The sequence below is a fragment of the Papio anubis genome, chromosome 17 (assembly GCF_008728515.1).
Source record: "Papio anubis isolate 15944 chromosome 17, Panubis1.0, whole genome shotgun sequence".
Taxonomy (NCBI): Eukaryota; Metazoa; Chordata; class Mammalia; order Primates; family Cercopithecidae; genus Papio; species Papio anubis.
The window spans coordinates 8414408-8429150 of NC_044992.1; the positions used below are offsets into that span (position 1 = coordinate 8414408).

The following is a 14743-nucleotide window of genomic DNA, read 5'->3' on the forward strand; positions in this document are numbered from 1 at the left end:
CTGGCAAGAAGAAGATAGTGAGAAGGGGGCCGGGCATGGTGGCTCATGCCTGTAATCCCAGCACTTTGGGAGGCCGAGGTGGGTGGATCACCTGAGGCCAGGAGTTCAAGACCAGCCTGGCCAACATGGGGAAACCCCATCTCTACTAAGAAAAAAAAAATTAGTCAGGTGTGGTGGCATGCACCTGTAATCCCAGCTTCTTGGGAGGCTGAGGCACGAGAATTGCTTGAACCGGAGAGCCACAGGCTACAGTGAGCTGAGATCATGCCACTGCACTCCAGCCTGGGCAACAGAGCAAGACTCTGTCTCAAAATAATAGTAATCATAATAAATAAATAAGGGAACTTTTGGTTCCTCTGGGGCCTAAGCCTCAGGCCCCAGATTCCACCAGCAGAACAACGCTGTTACCCAGGGCAGAGCGATGCCTCCCGTTACGGCTCTTACCGAAGGTTGCTGTATGCCCGGGCCACCTTCCCCGAAATCCGATCGGAGCCAAAGACCACAACACGTAGCGTGGAGGCCTTGGGATCCTCATCTCCACTCAGGAAGGGGCGGCGGCGCTGGTGACGTGAAGCGGGGGCTAGAAGCCAGCTGGGCAGCTGGGTACTGAGTTTGGGCTGGGGCAGGGAGCGGGAGCGCTGGGCCCGGGAAGGGGGCGATACTGGTTCATCCAGGGGGCTGCAGAGGCTCCCTGCCCGCCGCAGGGGCAGGGCCGTGTCCGAGTTGCCCTCCAGGCTCCGAGAGTCCCTCCGCAGTACCAGCTGGCTGGTGCTCTTGAAGAGTTTATAGATCCTGATGAACTTCTGCCCAGGCCTGCGGTGGCCCCGGCGTTCCTGGCTGCCGCGCCTCCTGGGCCACTCGGAGGAGCTCTCCTCGCTGTCCTCCACGTAGCCGCTGTCCATGCCATCCGAGAGGCCTGAGACAAAGGAAGTCAGCAGATGGCGCGAGAGGGCCGGCCCTGAGGCCTGGGAGGATGCGAGGGACAGGGTGGAGTCGTGGGACGCCAAAGAGCTGGTGGAGAGCAGGGAGTCTCTCTCGGCACAATGCCCGTCAGTTTCCAAGTCCTCCTCCTCCTCCTCCTCCTCCTCCTCTTCCTCCTCTTCATCATCTGCCAGGATCCCTGGCTGGAGCAGCTCCTGTTCCTTGAGCAGGATTTCCTGCAGGATGTCTGCAGGGAAGCAAGGCCAGCACTGTCTGGGTGTCTGGGCCCCCAAATCCCCTTCCATATTCCCTTTGGAGGGGAGACAGCAGAAGGACTCAGGGCCAGCCCAGGACTCCTAGCACTGCCCCTTGCTCTGCTTAGAGCCTGCTCAGATGGGAGAGCTTTGGGGACGGGGTGGGAGCTGCACGGACCCAGGACCAGAAAGACAGCTCTGGCAGTGTGGGGCATGGGTGTCACCAGGGCCCTGGCTCCTTACCAAAGCTGTCCTGGTTCCAGCTGTAGGTGTAACACCGGGCGACAGGGATGGGGATGGTATGGAGCTTCCCTGGTTTTGCAGTGTCTGTAAGAACAGGGAGGATAGGAGAAGAGGGCTGGGAAGAGGCCTTGGAGATTGGCCAGTCCAGTCCCCTTGCCTTGGAGAAAAGACCAGAGATGGGACAGCATCGGCACAAGGATGCATAGCTGGATAGGCTGAGGCTGAGTTAGAGCCAGGGTGCGGGCTCCCAGCCAGAGGGCCCTTCTTTCAAGGCATGCCCTTTATGAGCTGTGCGAACGTGGCCAAGCCACAACCTCTGAGCCTCATTTTACAATGTGCCCATGGGAGAATAATGGTACTAGTCCAGAAGGTTTTTATGAGGAATATTGTAACAGGGAATGCAAACGGCTCCTCAAAATCTGTGCTCCCTTCTACGGTAATAGAGTTGCAGAGAGGATGTTTCCCAGGATCCTTTGGGGCAAGATGTGGCCACGTGACCAAGGCGGGCTCAAAGGAACATGTGCGGAAGTGATGTGCCCAGCTTCTGCATCACCTTCAACAGAAAAGCCCAGGCTTTGCCCTCATAAGCACTCTCTTTTCCTCTTCCCGCAAGCTGCCATCATGATGGCACCCCCACCCTGCCCCTATAGATAGGAATGACAGACACCCCAGGGGATGACGGAGCAGTGAGATACTGAAAAAGCTGAGTCCCTGAGTGACTGTGTGGAGCAGAGCCGCCAGGCCCACCTGGACCGTGCACCTTGGGACCTAGAATAGGCCATGGGGAATGTGGGAGAACCTCACTCTCCCAAGAGCCTCACCTAACACCCCAGGGAAGCCAGCTTTTTCTCCCACCGCCTGCAGCTTGGTCCTGAGCCACCGCCGGGCCTCTGCAGCATCTCCGATGCCAGATGCCAGCTCCTGTGCCTCTGCGGTCTCCGTGAAGATGTCCTCAAGCTCTGCCAGGGTCTTGGCCTGAAACCCCAGGAGGAGATGGGCATTGCTCCTGGACCGTGAGCTAGCTGTCCACCTGTTCCAGTTCCTAGCTTCATACTGAGGGAGGCAGTGATCTGTCCCCTCCCAGCCTCATCACCCATCTCGTACCCACAGCTGGCCAGGCAGCCAGGCCTCTCCCTGCCCACGGGCAGTGCAGTCAGGAAGGACTTCAGCGCTCCTCACTGTACCCCAGAGAGGGGAAGAAGCTGTGTGGGGTGACACAGCCGACCTGTGACAGAGCCAGGCCTAGAGGCCAGGTCTTCAGCCCGAAGCTCATTCTCGTTCTTGTGGCACATGCCATCTTCTGAGGCACCAGTTACCAGCACCCGGCCCCACTGCCCAGGCTGCCACCCAACTGGCCAGGATCCAGCGCACCAGAAACCCCCTCTACGAGGCCCGCCCTCCAGCCACCACCCTGCCGTGTCACCTGGGGCGCCGGAGACTAGTGTACCCTGGAGACCGTGGCTGAGATGAAGCAGGGAGAGGGCGCTACCTCTTCGGAGAGGTACTCCACCAGAGCCCCAGGCCCCTGGTACATACCTGCAGCCTGCAGTGCAGGCCCGGGACGTCACAGTGGGCCCCAAAGGTGGCCTGGAAGGCATGCAGGAGCAGGGTGGTGTAGGCACTGTGAGGCGAGTGTCCGGGGGTGCTCAGCTTATTGGCTACAGCGAGGAACTCGGCCTGCACTTCTACTGGGTTCAGCAACAGCACGGTGCTGGGGACACAGGGGACCGGCTATGGTACCTGGGGGCGGGCAGCGTGCCACGGCACAGCCACCCACCTCGTGCCTGCTGGTGCTCAGCTCCGCTGAGGCCAGGGCCTCCTCAAGCCCAGGCAGAGCTTGAGGAGGTGACCACAGGAGGCCAGGACAGAAGCAGCAGCTCCAGGACCCAGGTCCCCGGGGAAAGCGTGGGGTTCACTGCTGAGCATTTTCCAGCTATTGTTTTCAAAGATCTTTTCAAAATTGAACTTAATTCTTTAAAACTAAATTTACTTAATTTTTACAAAACCATTTTTTTCCTATGAGACAGCTGAGTGGACGCAAGATCACTCAAATGAGGATCCTATTTTCGGCAAGGTGACTTGAAGCCAAGTGACCAGTTTTCGGGGGGAGCCGGGCAGCGACGTGGTGCTGTACAGTGTGGTCTGGGGCGAGAGGGGCATGAAATTCCTCGTGGCGTGGGGCTGCCTCTGCCCAGAGGAGAGGGTGCCAAGTCAGAGTGCATCTTCTTCCTGCGCTCGTGAGGGACACCTTTCTAATTGGCCCAAAGTCGTGATACAGGCTTTCATGGGCTGGGAGGGGAGTGTGTGCCTGGCCACTGCTACCTCCCTTCCCGATGAACACCCAGATTCCCTCTTGGTGCCAGTGTTTACATTTCTTTATTGTGGAAACTTTCAAACATACCCAAAATTAAAAGAATCGTGGGCTCTGAGGCACTGATCACTTTGTTTACAGTTAACAACACACGGCTGTTCTCACTTCCCCCATGCCAACCCCTGCATCACTGCACGACCTCGAAGCAAACTCGAGCCATCGCGGCTTTGTATCCATAAATGCTTTAGTATGAGCTGCGTGTGATGGCTCTTGCTCTCTCAGTTCCACACTCTGCATTTAAACCCAGTGCAGAGGAGCCCCATGCAGGCAGCATTCCCTCCAGGCTCTGGGGACATCAGTGCCCGGGGACAGGGCAGAGACAGGACTAGTCTCTGTCAAAGTCCCCATCATTTGGGAAGAAACTAACTTTGATTTCTCTGTTTGTAAGAAAAGGAGGTGGGCTTGCATAAGCAGCGCCTTATAACCTTATAACGAGCCCAGCTGAGCCCCTGCCCTCACCAGCTCACATAATTTCTCTGCCGCATAATTTATCATCATTCTCAATTTATAGATAATGAAATTGAGACCATCTCCCAACTGTAAGCTCTTTCTACAAATCTCTCAGTGCCTCATTTCCCTAATGTGAAAACTCCCCTTCTCACAGGGTTAATGTGAGGATTAAATGAGTCAGCACACGTAACTGCGCTTAGAATGGCGCCTGGAGGTCGAGAAAGGGTCTAAGAGGCGTTGATGATTCTTCATCAGCCCACCTGCCCCAGCTCCCCCAGAGGCATCTTATTTACTTACTAAACTACAACATGTTAGCATCCTTTCCCTCTCTCAACATCTATCATTTTGTTTGTGCTTGTTTTTACCTAGAGGGAAATCAAGAAGTGTTGCTCAGGGGATTGAGTGGGAAGTGAACCCCTGGGGCTGGGAATGGGGAGGGCCGGGGGCCTATAATTTCTGCACTGGTGAAGGCTGGGGTCCCTGGGCTCCCAACATGTCAAGGCAAGGTAGCACTCAACTCTTCGAGGCCTGCAGAGGGTCCTCCGAATGGGCACCCCCTCTCTAGTGCTAGGGGTGTGTGTGTGTGTATGTGTGTGTGTGTGTACCAGGATGTCGTATAAAATGGATTTTTATTGTAGGTCCTGGTCAAAAAAGTTTGGAAACACTGTTTTAGTAACAGGCAGAAAGAGACTGTAGAAATACCATGGGCTTCTGAATAAGCCTGAGAGTTAAATTGTGGCTCAGACCCTTGCTCGCTGTGTGACCTTGGGGAAGTTGCTTGGCCTCTCTGACCTCCAGTTCCTCATCTGAAAAGAATGGATAAAGTGGGGGAACTGTGTGCCTAACACCTGGCACAATTGATGCAGAACTCTTTAAGAATCTGGTGAAAGACCCTCAGCCTAGAAAAACAAACCTGGACACAAAGTATCACCAGCAGTGCCAGGAGTTCCCAGTTCCCTGGAAGCCTGTTTGTTGCTGGCTGGGATGGATGGTGGGGGGGCAGGGGGCGGGGTACTGGATGTTTGAGTGGGGGAGGAGGGTGAAGGTGGAACAGTGCAGGGGTCCCAAACTCCCTCCCCTCTGTTTCTCCGTCCCCCAAGAGCACTCACACGGTGGAGCTGCGGTGACTCCTGATGGGCAGACCCTGCTCAGCCCTCACCAGCCTCTGGTAGGAGATCCCTGTGGGCCAACAAGAAAAGAGTTCATGGGCTGGTCAATTCCTTCAGCATCGTCCTTGTGCCTTGTGGCGAGCCAAGCACCAGACAATCAGGTTGGAAGTTCCCAGATGGAGCTCAGGAGAACCTGGAGAGGGGCTGTTCAGTGGCTCCTCCAGAGTGCCTAGCAGTTTGCTTCTATGCATCCTTTTACACCTCACGAGTCATATCCCCACCTTCGCCTCCAACACCAAAACTCGGTCCTGGGCCTCGCTGTCCTCTGGATTCCCGTGGCCTCTCCGATTGCCCTCCCTTCCTAAGAGCTTGCCACTCCCCTGGTGGCTCAGGCCCTGGCCCCAGGCTTGGAGGCAGCCTAGCTAAAGAGAAAGGGATCCAGGGTGAGAGCCCGGGTCAGAAGCCTGAGTTCTATTCCAGCTCTTGGCCGGGTCACTTAATCCCTGAGCCTCAGTTTCTCCCGGGAAGGGGCAGATTAGATCAGTGGTCTCTGAGGCCTTTAACAGTCTATGATTCCCAGGCCCCATCACAGCTTGACCAACTTAAAGTTTCTCTCTTCAGAGACTGGGAGGGAGAGCATCGCGGGAGGCAGAACCTGGGCCCAGGAGGCTGCCGCGTCTGGTGCCGCCGGGCTACTCCTGGGTCCCTGCCGCCATCCCCTCTCCCGGTCCTGGGTGCCTTCCCGCTATGCCAGGCACCTGTCAGCCCAACCACTTTGCCTCAGCTCCAGCCAGGCAGCCGGTTTCGAGTTTCCACACCTGCGCCTCCCCATCTCTGCCTGGAGTCCCGAGTCCTCTCGAAGGATCGCGGTCTGGCCTGGCGTCCTCTCTGCTCTGAGGCAGCTGCATCCCAGGCTCTGCTCCCAGTCCACATCCCCTTTCTCCCCGGCCCTTCCCCCTCTCTGTCTCCTCTGACTTCCAAATGCTGAGAAGAAACACACCAAAGGTTTTCCTTTTGTTTCTGCAACTTGACTCCGTTCTGCACAGTAGTTGCTTTACAGTGTGCGTTCAGTTCTGTTTCCACCACGATGAGGAGGTGAAACAGGAAGCACAAGTTCACTCCCTCACAGAGCAGGGGCTGGGGACCCAGCGGGGTGGGCCGCCTTCTTGTCATAGCTTGGAAATAGGCCCCGGGGTAGTCCCCATCCAGAGCAGGGCCACCCTGAACTGGGACTGAGCTGGGAACCTGCAGGACGTCCCCTCAGAAGTGCAAGTCTGGACCGGGGGGGGGGGTGAAAGACAGCTATAAATAGAAAGACTGTGAAAGGCAGAAAATTACCATATAATGCTCTTCTAACTTGGGACCTAATTGCTTTGATTTTGGGCCTTTTGTGTGATGTTTACTTTATGTAATCATCACATATTTAGAAGTTAACATTTGATCGGTTTTGCCAGGAAAGTCCTTGACACAGTGGCTATTACATCAGGACTTGGGACACCATCTGGTGGCCACTCACATGCATTACAGAGAAGAGATCCTCACCCACTCTCCAACCACCCCAACATAATACCGTAGTTACCGTAGTTACCGTACTGGAGACAAACAGATATCCCCCATCTCCCTGACCGTAAAATACACAGACACGCAAAATCTTCTCTTGACCTTATTTCTCTTTTCTTTTACTATTTAATGCTTTTAACAGGTAACCTACACCCCGCTGACCCCATTTCGTCACCCCCACTTCTGCCTCTGTTGACCCAGGTCATCCAGGCGGTCGCACTCCAGGAAGCAGTGGACTGTGCTGTCGCTCTCCCTCCACATCAGCTTTGTTCCAAAACGCCCAGCCATTGGCTTCCGATGCCTCTGCCCTCCTGACCTTGCTCTCCTGAAGCTTGGCAACGTTTTCCCCGTTGCCATACCTAACGGTTCATCATCACGCTGCTTGAACTTTTGTTCTGGAGTGCCTGGTACTGTGGACAACCTTGAAGCTCCTTCATTTCCTCTCATCTCTAGGATGAGGAGCAATCTCTCACATCTACATTCATGTGCCTTCGTCTCATTTTCGGATTGTGCTACAGTTAGAACAAGAAGCTGCTTCGTATGAGCTACGTGGACTCCACGCGACTGTTGCTGTATGTATCCTGTTGCTTTAACGGGGGATATTTAGGAGGTTGCCAGTACCTCTTGGCACACCCTGACCCAGAGAGTTATTTTCCGAGTTGTTTGGCCGGTGCTGAATACCCAAGGTACCAACAGTTCCCAAGCAGAGCCTACGATCATCAGATAAACTCCTGCCATCACCCCAAAAACACCGTCAACCCCCTTCCTTGGTCTCTCTTGGTAATGGACCCCCCTGCTTAGCATGCATGGGGTGTGGAGTTTTGGGTAATTAACTGGTGGGCTGGGGCCTGAGCTGGGAACAAATTAGAAAAGACTGTGCAGTGTGGAGGAGGCTCTGATCCTACAAACTTTGGTACAGACTCACTCCTTTGAACCTGGCTTAGAAATTGTACCGCTGAGTCCCCATTTGCTGGTCTATGCTGTGAGGCTGGAAATATCTCCCAGCATCCTCCACGGGCTTGGTTTTCACAGTGTTACCTGGTGATGCCACGGAGGCCATGAATGCTAAGTGGGGGTGTGCAATATCAGTTTCGGGACCACCCTTAACTCCACCCTCCACTCCCCAAACAGGGAAGCTACACTGGGGAGCCTCGGATCAATAGACTCCTCTCTCCCTTTGATCTTAGATCACAGCCTTCCTTGGTCACCTTAGCAGATGGAAACAACTTTCTGAGTTTAGCTTCTTGGATCAAGATTGGTGCAAGGGCTAAACAAAAACCTTGCCTGGGTTGTTCCTGCGTCAGGCCCTAGCAAGTAAGAAATCGAGAGGAGTCACCCCATATAGGCAACGAATGGGGTGGGTGGGCAGAACACAGTCATAGTGAAGGTCAAACTCCTGGCCCAGTTGTCCAAGACCCTTCGCCATCAAGCTTGTTTGCCCATCAAAGCTTCCACTCTTTTTCAAAGTTGCAAATAGATAGGGATTCTGCACAGAACAGCTGACTGTGAAGATCCAGGGCACATGAAATCACTACATCTGCCATCAAGCAGTACTGGTATTAACAACACACTGATAGACAGGTCCATGCTGAGGGTCATGTGGGTACTTGAGCCTAGGGGAGGCAGGCAGCAGCCACATCTGACTCAGTTTCCTCTTACAAGGGGAACACCAAGATTCCACGGAATCCACAGGATGGAAGCAGGGCCCGGCCCCAACGGCAATGCAGTCTCCAAATGAGACTCGGTCAGGTTTGGTTCTCCAGCATCTACGATTAATATCAACTCACGGTGGACAGTTTGACCTACGTCATACCCTGAAGCAAACACCAGGCACACCGCTCTCCACAGCCTGGTTTCTCTTACACTTCCCTCCTCACTGGGGGTCCCATGTGCAGTGCCTTCCTGCTCCCCATCTCCAGGATCCTGGACTCCAGAGAGACTGGAGGAATTGGAAACTCATGGCTGTGGGCCTCAGCAGGGCCTGGGTAGGAAGGTGAAGCACAGCTTTCAGGTGAATAGACAAAGGAGAGGACATAACAAGGGAGGCTGGAATCCCTGGCCACCGGGAGTCCAGGAGCAGAGAGGTGGAAGGTGAGAAGCAATGTGGCTAGAAAGCCAAGAGGAAAATACTGGGGAGAAGGAACCCACTGGGCAGGCCTCCATGCAGGCAGAGGAGATGTGAGTTCTTGGAATGAAAGTTCAGTGCCACCACAAGACATATGCTGCTCTGAACAAGTGCAGTGACCCCACGGAAATGCCTGCGGGATGAGGTCTGCAGCTTTGCAGAGCCACCGGGCTTGTGGGGGCGAAGTGAGATAAGGCCCTTTCATAACACCCTTTCACCACCCTAGTGATAGTCACCCTAACAGGACCAATCCGGGCCTTATGGGCTACTCTTACGAGTAAGTCACATGTGGCAGGGACTTCTAGGCATCTACTCAATATCCACTGAGTGAGACACTGGGCATTGTACCCAGTTGATGAGTCAATTTCTCAGCCTCCCTTGCAGAATGTTTTAGGTGCAACTCCCCTCACCTCCTTCTTTCTGTTAACTGGAATGTGGACATGATGGCCAGCGCTCCAGCAGCCATCCTAGACCATGAAGCAACCTTGAAGATGGTGCCTCTTGCTAAGGATGGTGGAGCGGAAAGATGAGAGAAGGCTGGTCTAGGATGTTCATGGGACCACCATGCCAATGCTGGCCTGCCTTCTTACAGATTGTGTGTGGTGTGTGTGTGTGTGTGTGTGTAAGAGAAAACTAGCCCCTATGAGTTTAAGGCATTGTTGTTTGGGGCTTTCTGCTATAGGCAGCCGGCTCAGTCCTAACTGATCACACCCTGTGATTTCTGGAACACCAGCCTCTACTCTTTTCCCTAAACCTCCCCCACCTACTAGTCAATGATGTTTGACATCCTTCAAGAGGTCTAACCTTTCATTCCATAACCAGGGACAAAAAGTATAAAACGCAAATGTCTGTGATCAGTAATGTCCCAAGAGAAACGTCTCACCACTGAAGAACACTCTGAATTCACCTGCCACTTGTTGATAAGCAAAACTGACCTAACCCAGGTTTGTCCCTCATTTGATAGGAGATCAAAGGGTATGAAGCCATATTAAGCATCCCAAAGGGAAAGGGGCAGGAGAAATTCCCCAAAGGGGGAATGTTTATAAAAAGACAGCCTGGGTAACCCAGGGTCATGCAGCCATCTGTCAGGCCTCTTGGTAGAAACACAGATTTATGCAAATGTGAAAAGGATATGATACGACTTTTGGTATCAAAGAGATATGGATTCGAGTGGTAGAGCTCTTGTTAGCTCTGTGACTGGGAGCAAGTTACATAAATGTCGAGCCCTCAGTTTCAGCATCTGAAAAATGGGAATAATAGTAACTACCCATGGAGGTGTTCTAAGGGTTAGATGGGACGAACCTGTGACAGTGCTTCATATGCCGTAGACAACCCTGGCATCATTGCTGTCCTCCTCATCATCATCTCAATGATAATTATAATCCTGCTTTTGACCAGGAGGCTCAGAGAGTCTAAGGAACTTGTCCAAGATCATCAGCTAATAAGTGGCGAAGTACAGGTCTTTGTCATACGAGGGTTCATGTTGCCTCTTTCATACTTCACTTTGTATCTTTTTTTTTTTTTTTTTTTGAGGCGGGTCACAAGCTCTGTATCGCTCGCCCAGGCTGGAGTGCAGTGGCGGATCTCCAGCTCACTGCAAGCTCTGCCTCCGGGTTTTATGCCATTCCTCCTGCCTCAGCCTCAGTAGCTGGGACTACGAAGCGCCGCCACCACACCCGGCTAGTTTTTTTGTATTATTTTAGTAGAGGCGGGGTTTCCACCATGGTAGCCAGGATGATCTCGATCTCCTGACCTCATTGATCCACCCGTCCTGCGGCCTCCCCAAGATGCTGGGATTGGGCTTGAGCCGCAGCCCAGCCCACTTTGTATCTTGAACAAGAAATACTGAACTTGGTTTTCTCAAAATCATTTCCCATTTTATAATGAGAAGAATATGACTTTTCCTTCTTCCCTTACAGGCGAGACGCGATCCTTGAAGTTTGTGTGCTTTGAAAATTGCAGAGTGGTTTGCACGTAAGATGCCCAGTGTCATCCCCCAGCTTTACAGATACATTCTTTGCAGGAAAGTATTGTGGTCGGCACAGCTATGCAGGCATGGAGTAAATATTCAATAAACATGTGGGCTGACCCCAAGAGGGCTGTGGTGGGCCGGACCCGGTGGCACTGACGTGAGATTTCCTGCTACCTCCAGAATCGAGGCACTGGACGATCATATGGGGGTGGAGTCAGGAAGCAGGGGGAGGCCCCCAGCCTTGATAACAGGCCCACTTCCTCTGCCACCCAGCCACATCAAAGCAGGATAAACTGTTTCATTCATTTCCATGGCAACTGGGTCCCTAAGACTTCACAGGTGGGGGCCTCACCTCCCCGCGTCCCTTCTCATTTCTTCCTGTGACTTTACCAGGACCTACCTTCTAAGCTAACACCACTGCAACCCTTACTGCCCCCAGCACTGTGAAATCAATGAGGCCAACGTTAATCCTCACGAACTGTATTGACAGGGAGGCATTGCTATACACCCATTTTACAGATGAGGAAATTGAAGCTCACAAGCTAAATGTCTTGCTGAAGGCCCACAGTTAGTGAGTAGCAGACCCAGGATTTGCAAGTACAATGATCTGGCCCCAAGGACTAGAAGCCACTAAGTTATTCGGCCTCTCCTTCAAGCGTTCAAGTTCCCTGGCCTCCATCCTAGCCCTCTCTCCACTTAACTGGGGGTGGGAGGGACTCAGGAATTGAGTACAAAGATGACTGCAGGCCTGTTAAAAATCATAGGAAAGGCCGGGCATGGTGGCTCACGCCTGTAATCCCAGCACTTTGGGAGGCCAACGTGGGCGGCTCACGAGGTTAGGAGTTCGAGACCTGCCCAGCCAATATGGTGAAACCCCGTCTCTACAAAAAATACAAATATAAGCCGGGCATGGTGGCACATGCCTGTAGTCCCAGTTACTGGGGAGGCTGAGGCAGAAGAATCTCTTGAACCCAGGAGGCGGAGGTTGCAGTGAGCCGAGGTCACGCCACTGCACTCCAGCCTGGGTGACAGAGCGAGACTCCGTCTCAAAAAAAAAAAAAAAAAAATCATACGAAAGCATTTTTCAAAAAGCTCATTTAAGGGTCATGTAGAAGGTAATTTTGTTTAACTATTTGTTATGGATTAGGGCTTAGCTTCTTTAAAATTGAAGGTTAACTGGTGGATGTGAGATAAGTAGCAAGAGATTTCTGTTCAGTAGAAAAGATAACCTCAAAGGTTATAGTTTTCTTCCCCTCTGTGATATTAACTGTTTGGTATCTAACTTTGAATCTCACTCTAGTTTCCATGAGGAGCTCATCTCAGTTTCTTGGATCCTCCTATAAGCCAGCTGTATCATCGTGCTGCTCTCCTCATTAATGAGTGGGCACAGGCTCACTATATATTTATATATGTGTGAGGTTTTGGAACTGTTTGAAAATGATTCCCAGAAACGAGGGAGAGTTGATCATTTCCTATTTTGGTTCTGTTTTCCCTGGAAGAGGAGAGGTTCCTACCACGGGTACTTGGCTTGAGCTGCCCTCTTGGGGCATCTGACTTCTCATTGGTCACCAGGATATCTGAGGCTTCACATGGTCCCGGGAAGGATGTGCCGTCAGCAGTGAGTGATGGTTCCAAGGATCCCCCCTGCTCTGAGGCCAAAGGACCCTCATTCTACTTCCGGCTCCAGTCGCTGCCCTGCCTGGTCCTTGTGCTGCAGACTTTACATTTTATCATTCCAGGAACTGGGCCTCACCACCGCCAACCCCTCCATGGCACATCTGCTTTCTGTCTGCCCAGAACAGAGTTTCTATCCAGCCGCCTGCAAAAATATCTCAAGGCATAGCGTGCACTGAGGTGAGGAGGGACAGCTGGTTCTACTTGAAATTGGGAAGTGGTCTCCCCACAGGTAATCCCCTCCCCCAACCCCACAACTCCCTTATCCTTTTCAAAATAAAAAAGAATCATTTCAGTCTTGGGTAGAAACCCAAGGCCCTGCCAAGACATTTGCATTTTAAATTCTTTCTCTGAGCATTGTAGAAAGGAGAAAAGAAGCTCAGAAGACATCCAAGTCTGTTTGTTCTGGGGGACAGTGGGAGGGAATGAGGGAGGGAATGAAGGAGTGTGACCTTAAACTGGCTTGTTCCTTTAGGGTTTGTTCCTTTAACTGGTTTGTTCCTTTCCTTGGGATGCTGGCTTGGCAGATCCACCTTTTACCTTTCAGAGTCCAGAGTCTCCTAAGGGTCTTCCTGACGTCCTAAGTCTCCACCCAAGTCTCTACCACAAGGTGAGGACCTGGTTGTAGGTAGACTTGGGGGTTGGCCACTCCTAGCTGTACCTGCTCTGCTCTTTGTAACGACAGACAACAGCAGACGGCTGACTGACTGGGGACATGCAGATCAGCTGATTGGACGAGGCACAGACAAGTCAGCTGACTGCGTAGGGCGCAGACGGATCAGGTAACTGGTTGGGTTAGGCAAGTTATGAACCCTTCCAAAGAAACGTACAAGCCAGTCTTGAGCTTTCTAGGGTCCATAAGTTGTTGGGGAATAAGATTTGGTACTTCCATGCTGTGTGTGTTTAATGTGTAAGGTGAGAATGAAACACTGCCAGTACTAAACCTGGTCTGGTGCATGTATCCATTAGCAAGAGAGAAAATAATGAGATTATAACATACTTAGTACTGGGGGGACTGCTTTTTCGCTCGACTAGTTACTCAACATCTTTTGAGCTCAGTAACTATTTCTACAATATCGTTTTTAATAATTGAATAACATTTCACCAAATGACTTTGCCACAGGGTACTCAACCATGTTCAATATTTAGGTTTTTTAGCATTGGTTGATTATTAGCAAGAATGCATTGATGAACATCTTTGTAGCTGAGTCTTTGTACATCCATAGGGATTCATCAAGATAAAATTCAGGAATAGAATTGCTGGGTGAAAGGATATTTTTTCTGATTCCTTAGCAAACACAGCCCCCCATTCCTCACCAGCGCTGGCATTTTTGTTCTTTCTTTTTTATTTTTGCCAATTTGATAGGGGGAAAAAGAGTTTTGCTCTTTAGTTTTGCATTTTCTGTATGAGTAGTGAGGGTGAATATTTTGAGGGGGTTCTTTTTTGATGTCATTGAATCATATTTATTCATATTTCCATAAGTGTGCTTGCCTATTTTTTAATGGACTCAAAAAAAAAAAAACACTCTTCATGGGTTTGATATATTAATTTTTTTTTTTTTAGACGGAGTCTCGCTGTGTCACCTGGCTGGAGTGCAGTGGCACAATCTCAGCTCACTGCAACCTCTGCCTCCCGGATTCAAGCAATTCTCTGCCTCAGCCTCCCGAGTAGCTGGGAATACAGGTGTACACCACCACGCCCAGCTAATTTTTGTATTTTCAGTAGAGACAGGGTTTCACCATGTTGGCCAGGATGGTCTTGATCTCCAGACCTCATGATCCGCCCACTCGGCCTGCCAAAGTACTGGGATTACAGGTCTGAGCCACAGCACCCAGCCTGATATATTAATTTTTATCGCAAATATTTTTCTCAGTTTGTCATTTACCTTTCACTCAAAGTGGGCTTGCCGTATGAAAAGCTTTAAATTTTTTGCTTTCATATCTGTTAGTCTTTTCCTTTATAATTTTTGCCCTGGGGAATATGTTTGGCAGCTCTTCTCCACTCCAGGCTCATACAACCTATTTTTCTTCTGTAGTTTTTGTGGTCTTGTCTTCTACACCTAA

General features: G+C 51.6%; 1 protein-coding gene across 4 annotated transcripts in view; it reads right to left on the minus strand.

Moving 5' to 3' along the window:
* PIK3R5 (phosphoinositide-3-kinase regulatory subunit 5) overlaps positions 1 to 14743 on the minus strand; it is an 87126-nt gene that overhangs the window by 7865 nt on the left and 64518 nt on the right. For all 4 annotated transcript variants that reach the window (XM_009189661.4, XM_003912329.5, XM_031657371.1 and 1 more), the window contains exons 6-10: positions 5349 to 5418; positions 2955 to 3129; positions 2240 to 2393; positions 1419 to 1502; positions 445 to 1168 (exon numbers count right to left, since the gene is read on the minus strand). In XM_009189661.4, the coding sequence (XP_009187925.1) occupies positions 445 to 1168; positions 1419 to 1502; positions 2240 to 2393; positions 2955 to 3129; positions 5349 to 5418 (1207 nt within the window). The remainder of the gene's footprint in view (positions 1 to 444; positions 1169 to 1418; positions 1503 to 2239; positions 2394 to 2954; positions 3130 to 5348; positions 5419 to 14743) is intronic.